Raw genomic sequence first — 23,767 nt, 5'->3', positions numbered from 1 at the left:
GCGGAAATAATGCGTGTAGGCTTACATTAGAGTTTCTAAATCTTGGAGTGGAAGAAAATAGGCTTTCAGATTTATGAGCAAAATGGCCTAGTGAAGTTTTGAGTAGCATTACTCAATGTTAAACGGCAATTCTGCAAAGTAAAGACATCACAGCTTTATAAATATTGTAAGAAAAGAAAGATGATGGGAGCTCTTTGGAGTCTGAGAAATACTCAAAATTTTTCAAAATGTTGTGAGCAATTTGTGCAGTACTTATTAAAGTATAATGTCATCTGGAGAAGTCATGGACTTCTTCCTCCCTGTCATCTCTTTATTTTCAAATAATGCTCCTATTACTGGAAATGGGTGACCAGAATTTTTTATGCGTGGAACATGTTATTCCAGTGTTTAAGGTAAAGATAACCTGCCATCGTGAGTTTCTTTTTTGAAAAGCCATCCTGTCTCATTTGTTTAAATCTGAGCTAGCAGAAGTAGTTACTGCGATTCCTCGATTATGTGAAAGATGGAGGAGAGGTCATTCGTGGGGCAATCTGAAGAGCATTTCAGTGCAGCTGCCCATGTAACAGTAGCCTGCAGTTATACGACATGGTTACTTCCATCTCTGCTGGTGTTTTAACTTGACTAAGCAAAACCGTGTTCTCCACACAACGCTATGATCATGTTTCCAACTGCACCAGTAGAGGTGGGGCATCCTTATCAGACAGATGATATATCTTCAGGTTTTGAATAGTTTGCTTCAAAGGGGATTAATTAAAAAGTTAGTGAGAACAGATGTCTGATGTTGGCCTGAGCAGTCAGAAAGAAGAGGAAATGTCCTGGGTTTGAACTTTTTATCTTAATTGGATCCTTTGTGACTTTCAGCCCATTTGATAAGAGTTTCTCCAGTGGGCTCTCCTGCGTCTACTGTACGAAGCCAACAGTTTCAAATGTTAAGGTTTTTATGTGTGTGTATAGGCACTCAGGAAAGCATTTCCATACAGCTTTGAAGACACTTCCCTCATAAAGCAAAAACTTTATATAAACCAGGCTGCTCTGGTACAGCTTTTTTTACATCCCATGTGCTCTACAGAAAAGCAAAAATAGTGTTCTTTTAAGCCATCTTTTAATATTTTTTTGAAACTCATTGCGTATTCCTCTACAGGTGTGTTCCTTTTACTAGTCAGACCTTCTGTACAGTGCCAAATTAGCAAGAAGAACATTTGGTACGCTTCTTTAATCTTCTAAGATCAACAATGTAATTGCTTTCTATGGATACAGGTGACTTTACAATGTGTAGGAGCCATCTGGGGCTGTGTTATGGCAGCATGTTCATCAGATCTCTGGGATTTTTCCCTTCACAGTTGTATAAATATGCCTCTAGACTTAAATACTGATGAAATATCAGAACTTGGCATTCATTCAAAGTTGGCCTTAGTCTGGGATAATTCGAGTTAGGTAAAATATTCCATTTTCAACAGACAAGGGAAGAAGCTTGTTTTTATTTTTCAGGGCATTTTGTGAAAGAAAAGACTGCTATTGATGATTTGGATATTGGAACAACTCCCGGTTACAAAAGAAAAAAAAAAAAAAAAAATTGCAGGGTATGGAAAATCTGGTCAAGGATGATGACTGTATTGCCTGTCTTTTCTATGTATTGTAGACGTATCACCTCAGCATATATGCTGTTCTTAATATTCTGCCGAAAGACCCTTCATACAGCTTCATTTAGAGAAAAAAATAAGCAGATGCTGAAGGCAGGAAGGGGGGCCAACTTAATGTCTAGACAACCTTTGGAGGCATGAGTGAGTTTTTCATTAAATGTATATACTCAAAGGGAAAAATCAATACTATTTCTTATGGAAATTTGAGTATAGCTAATATAGGTGGAACATTATCTACCAAAATACCTAGCACTAGGACCTAGACAGTATAGTTTTTGCTCATGACAACTTACACAAACTTTGAGATATGGTACAGAGCAAGATGTAGAGATAGGATTGAACATCTGCAATGAAGGTGGTTATTGTTGCAGAAACTGGAAATTCTATAGACTAAGGAAAGAGATACTTTCAGGCTTGGAGAACAGCCTGTCCCTTGTTGCAGAGTTACTGAGGTTGAATGTTTTTGTTGGAGCTGCCTGTGTCCTGGTGAGGGTCTTGTGTCTACAGCTCAACTTCTTGTGTAGCCGAGTGTCCAGGCCCACCGTGGCATCTGGGACACGGCACGTCACTTCATGGGCTCTCTCCTTCTTTGTTGTTGCCTCGCTGCCACCTAGACTGTGTGTGGCAGAAGCAACGACAACTGTGAGAGACGTATATATGTATATATATCTGATAAAACCTGCCTCAATATGACCATTTCCAGATCTGCCTCACTTGCCCCGCAGCTGTGGCTGGTGCAGCATCTCCGAGATGTCACTCGAGTTTGCCGTTGCTTTATTTCTCTATTACTTCTTAATAGACCACATCTAAATTGCAGGTTCGTATATAGCGCAGTGAAAGAAGAAATGAGAATTTTACATTGATCTCTCATTTTTGTAATTTTAGGTTGTAGACAGAAAGTAGGACAAGTATGTTGATCGTGCTGTGTCACAGCCCAAGACAAATGAATCACCGGGTGCCGTCTGTGGCTGCAAGCGGTCGCGTCCACGAGCGGCCGTGCCCAGTCTCTTAGGAGGGCTAAGATCATGGCTATTCAACTCTTACTGTAATACTTGATTTAAATTTAACAGATAAGAAGAACTTTGACTCTTCGAATACCAAAACCAACGTTTGTCAAACAGTGTTTATTTCTTAATTTATGAGTTTTGAGAGACGTGTCAACTCGGTCTTAGGAAGCACCCAGAAAAGGCAAGGATTTCACATCCTGTTCTTCATTAGAAGTCAATTCCAATAAGCCTTCTGCAAAATGTAGCTACCTAATTTCAAAGTCCTCCTCAAGTTAAATCTTGAGGTGCTCAAGTAAGTATGGTTGTTTTGTGATCCACTTCAACAGTCTTTTTTCTAAAATAAATTTGTAAATTTGTTCTAATTAATATGTCTTTCTTTTCTGAGCAATGCTCTGATTTAATCATTTTGTCTTGCTAATTAGTCTTTAAAGAAAAAAAGAAAAAGCCTAGGTGAAGATGGTTCTATAATGCACTTTTGCACTTGATCTTATTTGCATTGGTAACTGATTTCTGTCATTTAAGCTCAGACACTGCAATTTGAGTATTCTTGAACAAAAATGTGCTACAGTTCTCAGCTTTTAAAGGCTCGGAGCTGTGGTTTGCACGTTTTAATATTCTTGAGTTTGGCTTTACTTGGGAATAAAAGACAGTGGTGTTGTGGGTGGTATTGGTGGAATGGTTATGAGGAAAGGGTGTCTTGTTTTGCAGATTGGCAATCTGATGAGGTGGGGTCGTGGAGGAGTGTGGGAGTAGCCATATCTAATGTAGATTCACAAATTGTTCTTTTTTTACATTCGTATGACCAGTTACAGAAGCATGTTATCTATCAGTTTGGTTTTGTGAAAGATGTATTTTTTTTTTTTTACCTTTTTAAAGCCCTGAACTCATAATGGTTATTTACCTGCGGATTCCCACAGGCTCATTTCAGGCCGCTTTAGTAAACAGGGCTGGATGTGAAAATTCTTGAGTAAAGGAACGAGCTGAGTTTTTAATCTGAGGGTAAACTTTCTTAAGCCTTCTTTAAAACTCTCCATTCATGCATAATGCTGCAGTCAATCATGAGTTACACATCTTTAAATCTTTTAGGTGAACATCTTGGGGCTAGAAAGAACTTGTCAGTTTACATTTAATTTATTCCAGGCTTTAGGATATGTTTCATGGCTGTAGAGAACTTTGAACATTAAATATGATGAATGTTGGCACATATTTTCAATACCAAATTCTGCTCTCCAACTGCAGTTGGATTCTCAGCATATTTAATATCTGGGTTAATAGAGAAAAACATGTCTAAAGCGCAGTGTATTTCTACTATTAACATTTGTAAGTACCAATCTGCCTGTTTACCATCAGTCTACAACTCAGGACTAATGCTGTCCTTGTCCTGAGTAGTCAGAAACCATTATAAAAATGAAATGAACCAAACCCCTTGGATTCTTAGTATCATTAATTCATTGTTTTCCCTGTCTTTAGGGCACTATTTGCTTTATTTTTCTCTCAATTTAAAAATATATATATATGTCTGGCCTCCTCTTCAGTAAGTAACAGGTTCTGATGTTCTTGTTCTTGATTAATGGCAACTAAAGCTGGAGATGATCTCTTTCCTTGTTAATAGTTTATGTTTTCCTCACTTGAAATTGTAATAAATTGCAACTGAAGGATCTTCTCTGCATCCCATGATGTTGTTAGGGTATTTTCTTCCTTTTTTCACCCTGATTATGGTATTTTCTTGCAGTGGTTTTACATTTTACCCTTCATTTTTCAGAAGCGGTGGACTTGGAGCCGTTAGTATTCAGCAAAGTATCTGCCTCAGGAAAAAACTGGCAACTTTCATGCACTCACAGAGGAATTTCAGAAAAATTATTTGCTATTCCCAAATTAGATGCTGCCAGAGTGTATAATTCCAAAACTTCTTTTCTCATGGGAAGGGCATATAAGAGTGGGCTTAACAATAGGGAAACAAGCTGGCATAACTTTCGTTTAGATAGGTCAAACCCTCTTCACCTGCTCTGTGAACAGAGCATTTCGTTACTGTCTTCTCTTTAACCCCTAATCAAATGGCACGTTTATATCCCCAGCACTGCAGAAGTTATGTGCTATGCCTGGTAATGCAAGATCTTTTCTAAAGTGATGTATGAGTTGGGGAAGATGCTCAGAACTGAAAGTTCTTTACTCCAGCCAGATTCATAGAGCATGCCTTCTCCTGCAGAAAAAGCTTCTCTTGCTCCGTTTATGTGGTTGGTATTATTTAGGGTAGTTCTGTCATCTTCCATGTTGAAAACCTGGACTTGATAATAGTTGTATGGGTGCTAAAAAAGCTGAGGTGAGAGTGCTCAGGCTCATACACCAAGGGCAGGGCAAACAAGTGGATGCTTTGCTGGAAAAGATGATGTCTGTGTAGCTGTGGGTGTCCAGACTGATGTAAGTGCTTTTGGTTTTAGTTTGTCTTTGGTTGTTCACTGGGAAAGACAAACTAGGCCCCAAAGACCTGTAGGAATTTAGGATAATTTCCTGAGTAACGATAGCAACCTTAATAAAACATAAAGACCTAGCATTTCACAAAAAAGACAATCCAAAACCATGAGGCCGTGGTGGCCTTTAATGAGTGTTTTAAAACTTTAGACTGTAGCAAAATCCATTGCGGTGCAGCTGGTGCTCTCGGGTCCCTGGGCCAGGGCTGCAGCTCAGCCTCACAGGCACCAGGCCACACCACAGCGGGAGATTTGGGATCTTTTTGTTTTACTTTTGGCTGTGGTACAACGTAAGATGTGCAGTATGGAATGGACTTGAGCCAGGAGGTGCCTAACACACGTTGCAGCTGTCGGCATGGTGCAGAGGGATGCCCTGAGAAGATGCTGGCTGGCTCTGGCCGATGTGCTGTTGTCCTGGTGTCCGCACTTGTTCAGATGCTGCTGACTCTGGTCTCTGCTGTTCTTTGTTACTCTGCGCAGGTGTAACTCCAAATCACCTCAATTTGTTGTTGTTATGGCAGCATTAAAAAACCTTCCTGATGAAGAATGAGGGAACCCACTGCGGTAAATACAGTGAAGTGAGTCAGACAAAGGCCTTTCTCCTGCAGGCACTTCAGGACGTGGCTCAGGGCACAAGGCTAAACAAACAAGGACAAATAAAATGAACAGGGCTTAGCTGGAATAGAGATCGCTGCTGTTGAAGATGAATTGAATTTTATTCAACTGCCAGAATTTTATTTGTGCAAAGTGTTGTCAACTTATAACAGAAAGGTAGTGAAAGAAGAACATAGAAAAAGAAATGACTGAAGGAAGTACAGATGAAGTCGACGCTCTTGAAAGCGGTTGGGGGGGATGAATTCGGGAGTGCAGAGTACGTGTAGGCAGTGCGTGGTGAAGAGGTGAAAACCAGGGCAAACGCGTGACCACAGGCTCAAGATCGTATGTCAGATCAAGTGATGAAAGCCAGAAGATGGATCACTGGCTGGGGAAAGATAGCAAGTACAGTGGATAGGAACTGTGGAAGGGGAGTCCGTACAGCTGTATGAAAAAATCCCCAGTCAGGGTAGGGATGCTGTGTGTGCAGACATACCTTTCCACAGATGCTTGTGAAAACTACATATGCTATTTATTACCATCAGGTAGCAATGTAAATATATTAATCATAACAAACAGAGTCCATGCCAGGCTACACAGTCACTAATCACCATTCCACAACATTTCCAGACACCACAGACAGATGAAAACCAACTAATTACGAAAGTCTGCCCAAACTTTGTAGTTTTTCATTGACAAATAAGTAGCCTTAGTCCAAGCTCAGAATGAATCTTTTTTTGTATGCAGGTCAGCAGCAGCATAGTGAAAAACTGTGTCACCGTCAGTGTACAAATGTCCATCAGCTCAAGCAATTGATGTAGATGTAATCACTGTCTCTGATAGAAATAAAGTCAGGGTAATGGAACATTGTCGCAGGATCAATGTCTCCTGTTTTGAAAATAAACCCGCTCAGCTTTGCCTTTGCATTTATGTACCAGCAGGTGACCACATCATTCAATTCAATTGACACAGTCCCTTAGAGCCTTAGAGTGAATGATCTATTGTGGAAACATCAGGAACAGCATATTGGGAAAAAGGGAATATTCTTGATCAGACTCACAGGCCACGTTATTTGGTGGGTTTTCCAGCAGTGAAAATGAGAATAAATCAGCTGAGAGCAGAAACTTAGCACAGTATGGAGATCTTTAACTCAGTTTAACTGTTTAATTTCTACATGTTCTTGATCAAAATTTTGGACCGTAGTACTTATGCTTATTTTCAGTTATGTGTGGTCACAAAATACATTGACGTTTTTGGATGTTGCCCCTCCCCTCCCTTAGCCTCAGCAGAAGCTCTTGATAGGGCTCATTTTGACCAATTCAAGAGCTCTTCTCAATCAGTTATTTTCTCTGGAATTTTTACACAGTTTGATCCAAGCAAGGATTAATGGGTGTGCTCCTACATTCATCCATAATTAATTATTCGCTAAGGCCTTAATGCAGCACAGATTAGCAGTCATACAGTTGCATGCTTAAAATTGAAGCATACTGAAGAAATATATTGCATAGGACTTTAAACAACCTAGCAGATAATGCTGCTTCTAGTTTTCAATTTTCTAGCACTTGATTCCAGCAACTTACCGCTATTCTGTGTCTAGATCTAGAGAATATTAGTAGGCCACTATTTTAGTACTTAGTAAAGCCATTTAACAATTTTACAAGGCCTTGAGAGAGAGTCTGTAAGCTTGATTACAAAAGTCTTAATTTATTTCAGTCAGGTATTCCCGAAGGATTGTGATCTCTGTCTAAAGGGACATCCTTCTAATGGCCTAAGAATGGAAGCTCTACAGCTTGCTTGGTGTTATCACTGTTCCCATGATGGCCCTTCCAATAAGACTTTCCCTTTTTGGGGACAGATGTTTCTACGTGGAGTAATGACAAGGACTTGTCTGGTAGTTCCCTCTCCATACAGAGCAGATACAGGTTAGCATACAGAACCTAGAAGGCGGATTTTTCAGGTCATCTTCGGAAGTAATCCACACTGGCCAAGCCTGTACTACTGCTTCCCCAGGTAAACGCTAATTCTGGTGATCAATCACAAGCTAACCGTTTCTAATCGACTTTAGAAATGCTGCAATGCCAGTTTTGCTGCCAGAGGCAGCTGCCCAGCTTGTGCGCGGGTAGGACAGTCTAACCCTGAAGGTCATCCTGTCCAGCCAGGGGTTCTGCTTGTCCGAAAAATGCCTTTGGTCTAGATTAGCTGCTTGATCAAGGAGAATTTCATAATACTTGGTGTTATTTCCTGGTGTGCTCTGAAAAATATGTAAGGATCGAAAGAGGGCAGTAATTTAGCTTTTTAACAGCTACTTTTGGACAGTTTTTATTTAATCCGAGTTTGCCAGCATCAGTGGGCTCGAGCGTTGTGATTAAAATCCTTCTCCTTGGCTGCCTTCAGGGGAGCGAGAGGGGATGTTGGGCCTTGGGGTCTCGTGGGGGGTCAAGGAGGGATGGCTTTCATGAAGTACCCCAAAATGAGGCAGGACTTTCTGCTGGTGGTTTTACTGGCATATGGGTGCATGTTCTGAGCAGCTGGGTTTGGCTTTTAAGTTTTGAAGGGCTAACATACTTGCTCCTGAATAAGATGTATCTGAACTACCTCTCTTTCAACAGTGTTCTAATTATCATGCAGAAGAGTTGTGGCTGGATAAAAATATCTCTGTTCATTGTATCCCAAATAGCTGAAAAGTCTTTAAAATACTGACCTATGATTCATTTTTACTTTTCTGATACAGGAAATATGGAGGAAAATCTCCCCCAAAGATATAATTTCTAGTCTTGCACTCTAACAAGGAAAAAAGAGGCATAAGAACCTAAAGAGCATTGAATAAAGTGCCAGTACCAGAAATATCCCCGATTCTTTAGTCACTCAGGGGATTTACAAAATATGGCTGCTAGGAATCACCACAAGATGCCCTGTAGCTGTCCAAGAAGATGTATTTTTAACTCTAGAAAGCATAGAAGTTGCAGCTTTGTAGCCATAGCCTTGGAAATACGATACTGGATATACTGTCACTTGTGTCTCTGCTGGAACATCCGGAATCCCAGCCTCCTGGGTCACGCAGCAGATGACTTTGGGGAGGAGACTCGTAGTTCAGTAATTAAATACTACTTTGCTCCAGGCAAAACCAACAAATGGGCTTCATGTGCAGTTTATTTCGTAATAGTACTCAGGCCCGTGCTTGGTGTTTCTGAGGACTGAGAACACAGATAAGTAGACAGTAACTGTTATTTTTAGCTAAGATTTTGGGTGGATTTTTTTTTTTTTTCTTTCCTCTTCCCTTTCAGGGCTATAATCCTTTTACTTCAGAAAATTTCAAACTGGCTTTGTCATCTTGTAAGCTTCATGCTGTCAAATTGGCACAGGAAGACGGAGACCGTTGCCATAAATTAGGTCACTAAAGCTGAAGTAAAGAATACAAATATTTATTGCCTGAGCTAAGGAAAACAATCGAGATGAGAAAAGGAAAAACTATTTTTTTAGTATTTGGAAGTGAAGCTGTATTCTTGAGATTAAAAGCAAACCAGTAGAATTAAAAGATGAATATGAGAAGCGTCTGTCTTAAAATGCTAGCAGAAAAACTAGCAAATCCTGATCATATGGGAAATCAGTAAGAAGGTTCATTAGTTAGAATTACAGATAATTTTTTATGCATGTTCACATTTGACATAGATTATTGAATCTTAAAATTAAAAAGAGCACATTTAACAAATAACCATTTAGAGACACAGGTAAAAATGCAGAAAATGAGATAACCTTTATTTTGACATATATTACAACAAAGCTTATGCATTTAATTTTAAAAAACGTTTTCCTTTAAATTTAGAAGGTTAGAATTCCTAATTGCAGATTGTCAGATAGCAGGAGAACTTTAATAAGGGCTCATTTGTTTTGTGCCTAATACAATGGTGGACCCCATCTCTCAAGTGGTGATGTGAAAGAGCAAATAGGATTGATTAGAGCAATAAGTTGATAGTGTTAAAGAAAACTCAACTTTTTTCCCTTCTTCTTGAAGTATGAGAAAATGTTCGTTTTGATTGAAATTGAAGTTTAATAAAGTCTTAAACAGAAGGATGTACAATGTTGGTCATACACTGCATGCTTGACATGCAGGAACAACTAATTTATTTTGAGTTTTCCTTTATAAACTGTTTCTGAAGGGCTACATATACATAACTCTTCTGTGGATATAGTCTTACTGAGTTCAGCAGGTGTTTGGGGTAGAGCCACCATGTCTTGGGGAAGAGAAGAGCCTTTGGAGAAGGCTTTAGTAGAACAGTAGCCACCAGCAACAGCATTTTGTGGAGCCCTGGGTTAGAAGTCTGGTTCTGCTCCCATGGCAGATGTGGTATCTGAACAAAGTCCTCCTGAAACCTTGCAAATCCAGGAGCTGGCCTGGTCTGAGTGGTTGGATTTAAGCAGCACCTTTTTCACTTTCTTCAGCATCTCCGAGTTGATAAGTTCAGGCGGACTTGGTGGCATTGGTGCCTCACTGTCTTAGAATAGAATCATAGAAGACTTTGGGTTGGAAGGGACCTTCAAAGTCATCTAGTCCAACTCCCTGCCATGAGCAGGGACACCTTCACCCAGATCGAGTTAGTCGGAGCCCCGTCCAGCCCGGTCTTGAGTGTCTCCAGGGCTGGGACATCCACCACCTCTCTGGGCAGCTGGACAAGAGGTGGAGTTGACCGGAGCGGCACTTTCCTGGGCTACAGGTATCGTCCGTCCCTTGGGCCGCCGTGACAGCAGCCACAGAGCTGCCGGGTTCAGCGGGTGTGTGTGCCAGCCTGGGGGAGTCCCAGTGTTGGCTGCACAGCAAAATGAAGGAAAATAGTGTGTCACACACAGGACTTCGGTTTCATTTTTACGACAGGTAATATCGGTGTAAAGCAGAATTGTAATAAAACTTTCCAAAGGGCTTGTACGCACCTCCAGGTTTGTTGGGTGGAATTAAGACTACACATTCCCAGGCTGGTTTGTATAATTTTTCGGGTCCTTTTTTAACCATCATGGTCATTAAAAAAAAAAAAAAAAAGTTCTTAAGCAGCTATTTAAAAAATGGAATCACTGTGTATGTGCACATGTGGTAGCAAAATGTTTTTCAGGTTTACTTGTGAAAGAGGAAAAAATAAAAGGACTAGTGACAATATTTCTGTTGTAGGAGATTTATTGTTTCTGCAGCCAGACTTCTGTTTTCTGTGGATAAATGTAGCCGTCTGTTTCTGTCTGAACATTAAACATTTTTCAGAGCTACCCAGAGCATTAGCTGTTCCCTTTAACATATCGTAGTTGGTACCAAACTAATGAGGGGTGTGTTTTGGGGAATTATTACTCACAGCAGCCTGCCAGGTTTTTCTGCTATCCCGCCTAATTAGGATGTGTTAGAGCCCACCCAAAACTGCAGAAATGTTCCTTTCTTAGGCTGTTCGATGATACAATAAATCTAACTCTAGTAAATCTAACTCTAGTAAATCTACTGTACGTTATAAAACTGTGATTAGGAGATACAGAGTGATAAACGGATGTATAAACTGTCTCTGCCAGTTCAGGTTTGTTAAAACCATAAAAACCAAAACCAAACATCAAAAAAAAGCTATTAGGCCAGGAGCCATATCGGGCAGCATCTGTTCTCTAGCATTTGGCCCGAATCTGGAAGAAGAGCACAAAGCTATCATAAACATGTAGAGTAGAGTAGTAATTTGTCAGATACACAATCGGACTTGTGCTGTTGGGTACCTATTAACCTGCAGGTCCCTTGTTTGTGGTAGTGGAACTTGACCTCATTGTAATGACCTCAATGTAAATTTTACCCAAAGTGTGAAAGTGTGTGAATGGTCCTTGAGGGGTGGAGAAGGCGGTGTGAGAACCTGCGTGCTGGTGTGTCTGAGTTGCGGTAGGAACATCACAGAAATACAGGCACGTTTTTGGTAAGTGGAAGCTAGCTCAGAGTTGGCGTGGTGTCTTCTGGACGAGAAACTTCATTTCCTTTGAAAAAGGTAGTTTCCAAGCTTTTTTTTTGTGTGTGATTTCTGACATGGATTCGGAGTTGGAACAAGCAGGTCAGTCTGTCTAAAGCACAGATGTGTGTCAGTCTGTTCCTGACCTGTGACACGTCTAATTTTTGAGCAGATCTTGAGGTGAGCATCTGTAGATAATTGACTTTTATTTTGTGACTCATTTGGAGAGTTCAGGGACTTTCTGAAGCAACATTAAAAATGACCGGGGATATCTCGATACTGTGCTGCCTCTAATTGAACAGTGGAATTATAAACCACAGGCTCATCCTTCAGGAAGAGAATTCTACAGATAACCAGTACCTGTAGCTCAGCGGTTTTGGATGATCAAGGGAGAACAGGGTGATGGTTCCCTGTGCAAACAAAACCAGTTTTGTTTGCACTATGGCTTTGCTGAGCATTGCAGGGACGCATGTGGGGTAAGAGAGCCAGAGAAGAGACGCACTGAAGCAAACTGGGTTTTAAGCAGTGGATATCGATCCTATCGTGGTCCCAAGGACTTGGGCATGGTCAGTAAGCCCTTTTTTTTTTACCTTTTTTTACCTGTTGTTTCTTAATCCTAGTTCTACCTGTTGTGACTGTACTACACATGTACTGTGACCGCTCCAAGGTGCAAAACAAAAGTAAGGGCAAGAGGGTGATTTCCTTTAAAAGCGCACTAGGAACTACAGGAGTAGTGTGGGTGCATCATACTTTGCCATATTTCCTGTAAATCCACAGAATGTTTTGAGGAAGGCTTGCAATTTTTATGTGGGTCAGAAAAAAAGACCTGCAAGGAGCTTGTTATATTTTCAGAATGGATTTGGGACATACAGGTGCAAATACCTTGAAATATTTTGAATGGACCCTTCACAAATTAGACTAGAAATCTTAAAACTGGTAGCAATTATGTGTCATTTCTGCTTATTTTTGAATCATTTTTTGGTGTCCTTTCTGTTAGTTAATTGCTTTGTTCTAAAATAAAGAGCAATGTTGGTATCTATTAAGTGCCCAAAATAAGTAGCCGGCTATATGTGGAAATAGCAAATTTGGGGGGAATAAACTAGCATTCATGAAGTAGATCCGTTGGTATGTGGGGTATTTATGTACAAGTATGGGGACATACATAAAGATTCTCTTTTTCCTCTAATTTTCTTCTTTTTGGTCTTTCTGCCTCTATTTGTGTTTCCATTTCCATTCACATGAGACCTGTTTTAAGAAATCTTCCCCATCACCTCCCAAACAAGCCCTGGGGCCTTCTTGGGGCATTAGGGAAAGTGGAATTCACATGGTTTATGGTTTAGCAGGTTTCTTTTCTTTCCCATTCCTATTTTTCTTTGGCAGATGTCCTTGGCAAGTTGTACTTTCAGCATGAAGCAGGGGGTGGCCCTGTGTGTTGAGCACTGAGAGCAACACGGCCAGTGGCTTTGGGGTCAGTGGTTCCCCTCTCCGTCCCACCTCTGCCCCGTCACCCTCATCCCCTGGGGTCATTCCCGCTGGTTATGTCCTAGGAAGGCAGAAGCGAGAAGGCAGCACAGCTCCCAGGGCTGGAAACAGCAGCAGCTTCCCCGTCCCGTTTAATGGGGTTCACGCACCTCGGAGGTATCATCTTCAGCCAGCTGCAAAGTCTGCTCCCGAGGCTGTAGAGCCCTTTGGGGGCTGCTGGTTTCACTCCTAAAGTCTGGCAGCCAGAGTCAAGCCCGATATCAATTCAAAATTTGTCAAAGGCAAATAATTATTGTATTCTCTTCTACCTGCGGTATTTTCTCTTTAATGTGATAGTTTGCTTTCGGGATGGGAAGGAGGGTGGTTGGGTGTTGCGTGTTCTTCTCCCCGATCCTCCCTTCCCCGGGCTGTGCGATACTGGGGTGATGGTTGTTCCCAGAGCGCTGGCCAAGCAGCTGGGTCTGTGATGGGGGCAAATACAGAAATGAGTTCTCGGAAAATTTAAATAAGCACCGAAAAAAACGGACAAAGCAACATCTAGGCAAAAAACTGGAACATTTTGCACCCTTTTCAGTTCCATGTCCTTATCAGGCAAGCCGTGTATTTACTGAACGCGTTTGTGTTTTTCTGGTTGCTGGTCCCACAGCCGGTGCTGCAGTGCCATCTCTCGAGAGCCGGGCAGGACAACATGCGGCGGCGCTTGGCCTGGCCGAAGCATCGCCTGGAAAACGCTTCGAACCAGCCTTGGAAAATAATACTCGTTTGACCTGGGCAGGGTGAATAACACTTTTGACAGACAAGCAAAATGTCAGCTTTTTTTTTTTTTTTTTTTTTTTTTTTAGCTATCCAGCTATGTAACAGGTGAATTTATGTGGCGTGTCCACAACTCTGCTTCGAGTGGAGAGCCCTATTTATATTAATACTACAAGTCTTCTCTAGGTAGCAAATGGCACTCTCATTTGGCTTCTGCATTTTAATCTGTTTTTTGGATGATGCAGCAAGATTTTAAAAACCAGTAACAGACCCATGAAACAAACACTATCATTTGTGTGTGTGTGTAATGTAAAAAAAGCTTCTTTACGAGTCCTTTTAATTACCTTTTTTTTTGGAAGGAAAGTATTGTTCCTCTTCCTACAGAACTTCTCTGTAACAAGCAGTCTTAAATAAAGATGATGTGCACTAGGTAGGACCGCAAAACATAGCTGAATAAAATTAGTGTTTGGTCTTGCACGTGGCAGAATTGGTTGCTAATCCATGAAAGGGCTAAAAATGACTTTCATTTTGCACCGTGCTCAGTAAATGAGCCCATAAGGCATATTGTAATTTGGCAGGTATACCTTGTATGTCAGGCATTGCTGGGGACTGTGGAGCAGTGGGGTAGGGCTAGTATTTTCTTTACAAGTTGTGTTGCACTAGCTGGAAGTTATATACTGGAGAAATTACCTTTTCCGTTAGAAATGAGAAGGATTTAAGTAGCTCTACATTTTGATTTATTTCCTTGAGAAACTAAAGCCATCTTTCCCCCTCCAGCAGCTCAGTGTGCTTGAGCTGCTCTATAAGCACGAGGTCCGGGTTTCTGTGAACGCGTCCAACATCACATACGGCCCCCGTTTCCCACTCAGGGTAACCCCGGCTCTCCCACTCGAGTCCCGCTGGCCCCAGCTGGCTCCGAGCCCTCCCTGTGCACCTCTGGGCCTGTGTCGTTTCTCCCGTGCCCCTTCCAAACCCAGCAGGCAGGTGTGCTGCCCCCTCCCACCCCTGGCTGTTAGCTGGGTGGGCGGCCGCGTGATCCGGGGGTCTGGGGGTGTCCATGCGCTCATCGACTCGTCGGGGTTCCTGTGTGGTTTCAGGCAAACGCTCTCCTTTTGATGTCCTAGTTCGTCCTGGAGCCTTCCCTCGCCTTGAGGAGTTAATCAAGTCTTTACAACACTGTGGGACGTTCGGAAAGTCACCTCTTGGAAAGCTTCTCTCACTGCCAGAAGCGGTTGCAATTGACGAGTAAAATTCAGAAGTCAGATGATAAGAAACAGAGCGTGGTCATTTTGCCCTGTTTCCATGGGAAATCTTGCTAGGAGAAGATTCCTAGAAAGAATACATCCAGCAGTCTTGTAACGCTGATCATCTTCTCGTTGTTGCTCGCTGCTGTGTTTGCTGTGTTCCCACTTGGAGCAACGGTGGTGAAGGACTTGACCCTGCAGCCATGTAGCAAAAACTTGTTTTGAACAGTGGAAGACAACCTGTTTCCAGTCTCTTTCTTTTTTTTTTTTTTTTCCTTTTTTACGTTGGATCCAGGTCAGAGTTTGTCAAATAACAGTAGGGAAGTCGCTTACCTTCTCTGACTCGTGTTCCATAGAACAAAATGATAGTGGCGGCTGGGTGAAAAGCTTGAGGGTCTGTTGATGAAAAGTGCTGGGTGGATACTGGGAGTGGGAGATGGACTTTATTTCCTACACTGTTCTGGAAGCTGACTTTGTGCTCGTTTACTAGATGCCATGGAAAGATCAGGATTTTAATTTTTCATCGCTGAGAAGTCATGAGAATGTTCTCAAAAATGAGGGTTTAATTTTATCTCTTCTCCCATTTTAGAGACTCTTGTTGCTTCATAATTTTCAAAATTTGTCATCAAATATATATAGTCTGATACATTATTTGTGTTGCTAAATATTTACCATTGATAAAATCGAGGGAAAAATGTGTATATATATGTATATATATCCCTCAATGTTTTTTAAAGTATTGATTAAAAACCTAGAGAAATGTTACTAAAAATGCTCTGTTTAGTTTGTCTCCAATTTCAAGAATTCTTTTTGCAAAGCGTAAGTGTATGGCTGAGATGTTTTCTAATTTCTAGTGAAAAGAGTTGGGCTTTCTTTGAACAGATGCAGTGTCGTAACCCATATTGCACCTTTTTCCTAGAGCAGGAGTACCTGAAAATCGAAGTAGATTAAAAGTGAGAACCTGCCTAGGAACTACCATGCAACAAAGTTCTCCATCTTTGTTAGCCAGACAGAGGGAAACACAAATTTTGAAAAATGTGTTCCATAGCAATTATGTTGATTAGATGAAACACACTTGATTATTTTTTAAAAACCTGTGAAATTAGACCTTTTTAGTACTGATATTAAGCGGCCTAGTTCCCCAGTCCATACCAATTTGCATCATTTGAGAATCCAGCCCTTCAATATTTAATTAACTGACCTTTATGTTGTGGTGAGACAAACGGCTTTTTAATGACTACAACAGACTTATTTGCATTATAAAATAAAACCATTGTATGTGCTGCCAGGGAGCTACTTTATAAATATAGCATTTGTTGAGAAATACGTATTGGGTACTAAAAATATTTAATTGACCTACTTTTTTACTTTCAGGGTTGTGTCCTTTGTTGTGACCTCATGGTTTAACTGGGAATAAAGATGAGTATAAGCAGTGATGAGGTTAACTTCCTGGTATATAGATACTTGCAAGAGTCAGGTGAGTTTTTACAATTGTTCAATAATGAATAATTTATTTGATATTCGTCTGCAACTGGCTCTAGCAAATGCACACTCATTTAATTATTTTGCCAGTAGGCATGTGCTTCTCTCTGAACTGTTTCTTGGTGATTCTTCTAACAAGAGAATGAATTCCTGCCAAGTTACCTTCTGTAACTTAATCAGATTTAGTCATTTGGAGTCTTCAGATGGCAGTCAACCAACTAAGGACTCGCTTGATTGCTAGAAATGCGTTTTCCTGGAGAGATCACTTTTATCTACAGGGTGATGATGACATTTGGCCACATTTTCATTGGGGCTACTTGAAGAAGAAAAAAGTATGACCACCAAAATGCTGTTTTTTCCTGTTCTGTCTTGGACTGATGGTGCTCCTGTGAGCTGGTCTTCTGTGGCCAAATTCCTTGCCTGAATGTGGCTGTAGGAGGGTGGATGTTGCTGTATTTCAAAGGAAGAAGTGGCAACTGTGACCATATGACTCATATCACTTGACTCTAAATATAAATGACGAGAATTTTTACAGGAATGACTCTTGGGTTCTCAAAAGCCTCCCTCTCTGCAGGACATTTTCTTGGGGGATTTTGTCCTTTGGTGTCAGGCTGGCCAAAGCCTCCTGCTTCTTGGAGGAAGAGCAAAAGACAGATAAATATTGTCAGTCTTGAAAACGAACTTCAGACTTCCGGAAAATGCATTTGACTGATGCAACATCTGCCTGCTGCTCATGGACTTCTCAAATTGAGACAAGTACCAGAAGCAACACAGTGGATGGCTGAGTTTTTCAGTCTCTGCTTGTCAGAAGAAAGGAGAAACGTATTGTTCCACCTGAATTTGCTGAAACCTATTATATGTTCTTATTCCAGTTGCAGATTGCTTTTGTCACGGAAGCCAAACTTACAAAATTGCTTTATCTTCATTGAAAGTTAGCCGGTAGCTTTCTAGTTACCTGACAGGGAAAAAAAAAAAAACAACACAAACTTTTAAGAAAAAATTCTGTGACAGTAAAGTTAATTTGCTGAAACAACTATTTTTCCCTAGGTTAAATTCACGTTTTCATGGCAATCGTATAAATAGCAAGCAACTACCAGTGCTGCACCATATCATCCTTGCCATTTCTTAATCAGTGCACGATAATGACGTAGTTCTGAGTGCCAAAACACACACAGTTATGGCAGCACTGTACCACGAAGTGAATTCTGTTCTACAGACAGATCCATTTTACTTTCATGGGTAACAAATCAGTGAGTAAAAGTAAGAAACAAGTCTTGATGTCTTGCGGAGATATATTCTATTAAATATGCTATATGATACAATAAATTATGCAGAGTTTTAGAATATATAAATATATGTAAATGCTATTGCAAATTGTATGTTTAAATTTTTATACTTACTTATGCACAAATATTTAGCCGATGATACTGTAGTTAAAAATTGCTGTGTTTCTATATAAACTATGTTTCTGTCTTTTTGTACATTTAAACTAGGAACAAATGAGGGAAACAACAGAGGTGTCTTGAATAGCTTTTTGTAGTTCCTAAGCATGCTGCAACTTTGTATAATTTGCTTAGGTTTGTAAACAGAAGATCTTGCAGTAGCATTGTCTGTCTGTAAATCAATTCTGATGTTTTTGCCTTGTCTTCAGGGTTTTCCCATTCAGCATTTACCTTTGGTATAGAGAGCCATATCAGCCAGTCCAATATAAACGGTGCTCTGGTGCCACCAGCTGCTTTGATTTCCATCATCCAGAAAGGTCTGCAGTATGTAGAGGCAGAAGTCAGTATTAATGAGGTAAGGAGGCTTTGCCCACAGGGGCATTATGTCCTTGCTTGCACTAAATTTGAATGTTAGTATTTTTTCTTAACTTTCTTGTATCCTATTTATTTACTTTTACTTCAGATTCCTTACTGCTGGTGTTCACCATGACTCCAGTGGTGGAACCAGAATGGAGTGACATAACTGGGTAGGGGTTCTGCCCAGAGCAGCCACACAACACCAGGCATGGTGTTCTGGCTCATTGCTTAAAGGTCCGTTGTCTGTAGAGTTTTTACCCTCATATAATGTTGAAGTAAACCCAGACAAGTGCAATAAAATAATCATTGAGACAAGTAACCTCTCAATTTTTGCTTTTGTAGACTTGCACTAGGGAGGTGGGAGAGCACTGTGCAGCTCTCATGTGAGTGATGTGTTGTTACAACGAAGTGAGGAGAGCCCAAGGGCGAGGGTTCCTGATAGAGAGAGGGTTTCACTTTGTGGCAATGAAGGTAGATGCTAGTTTGCTTTTTGCCTCTGCTAGCTAATTCGTCTTGAGCAGGATCTATTAAATTTGATGTTTAAATAGTTATTCCAGCAGTACAGAAAGCCATGTATCTTCCTGCCTGATGCTGCAGATACTCATCCTCAATTTCCATTCTCATTTATGCCTGGAAGGTTAGCACCTTTGTAGCTGTCACTTATATTACAGAAGGAAACGATTTTTTTCCACCAGTTCTGCTCTTTCCAGTCTCCCTTAAGTCTGCTGTTTATATATAGTTTTCATAGTCCCAGTGAAGCAATTTTTTTCCCTTTGGAAGCCTCAGAAAAATAAAGCAAGTGATTGGAATAGAAGAAGGAGACCCTATATTTATCGCAAGGAATCCTTCCAGCCCCTAAAAAGAGATCCTTACAAATCCTTAAGCATATGTATAAGGGTATTTTTAACCAGGTCTTGTCCATTTCAGGATAAAATTCTTCCTTGTTGTTTGAAAGCATGCCAGCACTGTTTAAGAAAAGGAGGAAAAACTAGTCAGCTCTGCAGATAATATGTTTATGGAAAGTATTAGTCTAATAAGACAGAATAACTTCACAAGCCAGTGACCTGACTTGCGGTGTTTGCAGCTCTTCAAACAAACCATTAGATTTTGTTGCAGCCACTCATGTTTGAAATCATATTCATACAGAGCTTACAGAATTTCTTGCTTTAGCAGATGATTTAGGAGACTCAAAGCATATACCTTTTAATTGCAGAAGCTCTGCTAGAGGCCTGCAGTGGCCACTTAACTTTAGAATAAAATTCTAATCCTAACCACAACAATGAGATACCACTTCCAGCACTACTTGCAAACTGTTTTATTATATTATATTAAATCAAAACTTTTGCATTAGTTTTCCTTGGAATTTTTGCCCATAATGCTAATTTGTACTTGGTGTTGTCTTTTTTGTTTTGTTTTCTCCCTCTGCTATAATTTAGGATGGTACCTTGTTTGATGGTAGGCCGATAGAGTCTCTCTCACTGATAGATGCAGTAATGCCTGATGTGGTCCAGACCAGACAACAGGCCTACAGAGATAAACTTGCACAACAGCAGGCAGCAGCTGCTGCAGCTGCAGCCGCGACAAACCAACAGGGATCAGCAAAAAATGGAGAAAATACTGCAAATGGCGAGGAGAATGGAGCACATACTATAGCGAGTAAGTTGAGACAGAAATGAACCTTAACCTATGTTACGTCATCTCTCTGTGATTTAGTGTATTGTTGGTTAATGAGCTCTGGTATGAGCCAGCAGACTGAGGTAAACGTGTAGAGGTACTAGTAACCCTTCAGCTTGCAGAGGAAAACTTCATAATAGGTGACACATGAATAGACGGCGTCTCACCTTTGACTGTCCCAGATTTGATATTTGGAGTTGCAGGAGGAGATGCAAACTTCTAAATTCATTAATCCACAACATTCCATTGACCAGTCTCACTTCCAGTACGGCTCCTTTCCCATCATATGGAGGTTTTGCACAGGACCTTCTGAGAGCTCTTTCCTGAAGAGAAAAAATTGGAGACAACTCCTTAAATATTGCACGTCCTCAGCTTTGGCCCCTGTACGAGGAACAAGGAGAGGAGTCTGCTGGTCTGTAGCCGGTTGTCACGGTTTGATTGCGGGGTGACAATAAAACCATGGCAGATGTATTGTTAACCTCCTCTCCCCGCCTTCCCCCTTCAGCCCCTCCCTCTCCCCCGTTCCCACTAAGGACAGGCGATTGGGAGGGAAAGAAGGACAGAGAGAAGAGAGTTGGAAAAATTAAAAATGTTTTACTAATGCTACTAATAAAAATAGAGAAAATAATACAAAATATACAAAACCAATCTTGAAAGTCCCAGCAACTGCTCCACTTTTATATGAAGTATCACGTGAATGGGGTGGAATACTTTAGTTGGTCAATTTTCAGTTCACCTCCTGCTGGCACATCTCATGGGATGCATCATTATCAATGACCTTGCATTCCATTGCTATGTCTACCAAAACATGTACCTAACTTTCAGGAAAACTGCAGTTAGCAAGAAGACCTTAGCTGACAGGGAAATTCACTAAAAGAGAATCTTGTTTTTAACAAAACCAGGACACTGGTTAAAACAGAGCCTTGCTTGTGGTGATCTGCAAACTACATTAGACAAGTGCTGCCAACCCTGGGAACCACAGAGCTGGAACCAGCTCTCTGTAGGACAGACTGCCTTGTGCTGGGAAGATCGTGGCTGCCAAAACAAATCCTGTGTCTTTTGTCTCCTTTATCCATATCAGCTTTCATAATTTGCTATTCAAAATTATTTGATGCTACTTCTTACAGGTTTGGTTTATTCCATTGGTTCCATTTTAGTTGTGATTTGTGAAACAGGTGGGGTTTATTTGTCATCACTGGTCAGAGGAATGTAACTGACAGTCAGGCTTAGTATAGAAAAGTTCAGGCCAGACATCAGAATGGGATTTTGTACATATTGTTGGGGAAGTTGGAATTACACATTTGAGAAGGGGAGTTACAGCTCTTGCTGTAGAAGCACCTGAAGAAAAGACATTGCTGAGACAATATTCATATCAAGACACGTACAAGTTTTGCATTTTACAACTGGATTTTGCTAGTTTTTTCCATTATTATATATGATAAATAAACTGGAAATATAATCTTTGGCTTGAACAAATAAGATCTCTACTTTGGTGCTTTCATTAAAACTCAAACCCAATATTTACTTGTTAACTGGGAACTGGATAGAGTAAGCTTAAACTTCACATCTCGGCTGCTGTTAAATGTGATATACCAGCAACCCCTGCTGGCTGGTACACCAAATTATACTGGCATTGCTTCTCTTTAATTGAAGCAATGTTTTATATGGTGCTCTTTCTTAAAAAAATCTGCATGTTCTAATAGCCTTTTCTGTTTTCTCACACATACAAGCAACGACAGAAACCCTTAATGTTAAATTAAGCACAAGATGTGAAATGGTTTGTTTAACCACAGTGAATAAATATGGAACAGGTGAACTGTTCTGTATTTTTATATTCTACATTTACACTCAGTGTGAATTTATTTTTAATAATAGAAAATGATTGATGGTAGCTGCCAAGAAAATTGTTTTGTAAGTTGAATTACCCCCAGTATGTTGTACAGAACAATATGGATTCAACATCACTTCCACGCAGGAAGCTCTGTATCGCCACAATTCCATGGTAATTGCCGATGCAGTTTAAAAAGCTCTGTTGTCAGTTTACTGTATCACCAAATGTTATTATATTAATTAAAACCGTTTTGCAAATGAAGTGTCTGAGATGTAGATTCAAAACCTGTTTGACTGCATTTGGAGAAAAGAAAGATTTTTTTTTTTTTTTTAAATGAATGTGTCATAAACATATTTTTAAAGCACCAGATAGACTAGTAACATATTGTACTATGCAGCATCATGCCTGAAAAACTGTGCGTGCTTTTAACATCAGTGGTTATTTTTTAACATAGCAAAAAATTAACTTTTGGCCTCAATTTTGAAGTTTCAAAATTAAATCCGTTTGGATGCTGAGGTTTAGAAGGGCTGAGAGCTTTCTCACATTTTTGAAACTCCCCATCTGTTTGTAGTACTTCATAAATTGGAACTAAAAAAATAAAGGAACATTACAGCTTTGCCAAATTTTGATCCATGTAAATTGCGAATTAATTGTTATGCTCATCCCAGAAGAACATAAACCATACTAGTTTACAATGTATTCTCTTGCATGCCCCAAAATATTAAAATCCACCTCTATCTACTGTTGTTTCCCATAATGCAGATAATCACACAGACATGATGGAAGTAGATGGAGACGTTGAAATCCCTCCCAACAAGGCAGTGGTGCTGCGTGGCCATGAATCTGAAGTGTTCATCTGTGCCTGGAATCCCGTTAGCGACCTCTTGGCCTCAGGGTATGTGCATTAACCACCTACGTACATAGTATTAGTGCTCATTGGTGTACTTCTGTACATAATTCCTGCCCCAGTGCCCTCTACATCAAATGCCACGTTTGCTCTCTGGAAAGGAATACTTTTAAAAATTGAATTAATCAGGAGGAGGAGTTATATTCTCATAAACTGTTCTGTAGATCCGGAGATTCGACAGCACGGATATGGAACCTCAGCGAAAACAGCACGAGTGGCTCTACGCAGCTGGTACTTCGACACTGTATACGAGAAGGAGGGCAGGACGTACCCAGCAACAAAGATGTGACATCGCTGGATTGGAACGTAAGTACAAATGGCGGTGCTCAAAATACTCCCAAGAAAATTATACCTATAATTTTTGCATAGTCACATTTTAAGTGACAGCAGCCATGCATCCTCTGCTACAGCTCTTGAAATATTTCTATTTTTGAGTTGCATTGGATTTGCTTGTATTGTACTTCAGGGACTTCTTTTTTATAAGTTGTAGTCAATGGAATAAATATCATAAATCTTACACAGATGTATTCTACCTTCAATTTGCTTTGTGCTCATTAGCTTTGAGTTATACATTAAAAATAAATAAATAAAATATCCTTTTTGCTGGCAGAGTGAAGGTACACTTCTAGCAACTGGGTCTTACGATGGCTTTGCAAGGATATGGACTAAAGACGGTAAGTGAAATACTTAAAATTTCCAGTATATTTTCCTATATTGTGGCTCACAGCATAGTTTTTTATTTTTTTAATGTATTCATATCAATATAAATTTTCAGGTAATCTTGCCAGCACCTTAGGGCAACATAAAGGTCCTATATTTGCGTTAAAATGGAACAAGAAAGGAAACTTCATTTTAAGTGCAGGAGTGGACAAGGTGAGATAATCTTTGGTAAAATTAAAATTTTTTTCCTTCACCGTTATAATCTAGTTGTA

General features: G+C 40.3%; 1 protein-coding gene across 4 annotated transcripts in view; it reads left to right on the top strand.

The window, feature by feature from the left end:
• The window catches only part of TBL1XR1 (TBL1X/Y related 1), a 115,812-nt gene that overhangs the window by 77,590 nt on the left and 14,455 nt on the right, over nucleotides 1–23,767 (top strand). For all 4 annotated transcript variants that reach the window (XM_065640041.1, XM_065640040.1, XM_065640043.1 and 1 more), the window contains 7 exons: nucleotides 16,517–16,619; nucleotides 18,276–18,421; nucleotides 19,860–20,079; nucleotides 22,691–22,823; nucleotides 23,000–23,141; nucleotides 23,446–23,509; nucleotides 23,611–23,708. In XM_065640041.1, the coding sequence (XP_065496113.1) occupies nucleotides 16,562–16,619; nucleotides 18,276–18,421; nucleotides 19,860–20,079; nucleotides 22,691–22,823; nucleotides 23,000–23,141; nucleotides 23,446–23,509; nucleotides 23,611–23,708 (861 nt within the window). In that variant the 5' untranslated portion in view covers nucleotides 16,517–16,561. The remainder of the gene's footprint in view (nucleotides 1–16,516; nucleotides 16,620–18,275; nucleotides 18,422–19,859; nucleotides 20,080–22,690; nucleotides 22,824–22,999; nucleotides 23,142–23,445; nucleotides 23,510–23,610; nucleotides 23,709–23,767) is intronic.

Source organism: Caloenas nicobarica, chromosome 8 (assembly GCF_036013445.1).
Source record: "Caloenas nicobarica isolate bCalNic1 chromosome 8, bCalNic1.hap1, whole genome shotgun sequence".
In the NCBI taxonomy this organism is placed as follows: Eukaryota; Metazoa; Chordata; class Aves; order Columbiformes; family Columbidae; genus Caloenas; species Caloenas nicobarica.
The sequence above is the reverse complement of the archived record's forward strand: the minus strand, read 5'-3'. Positions and strand labels throughout refer to the sequence as shown.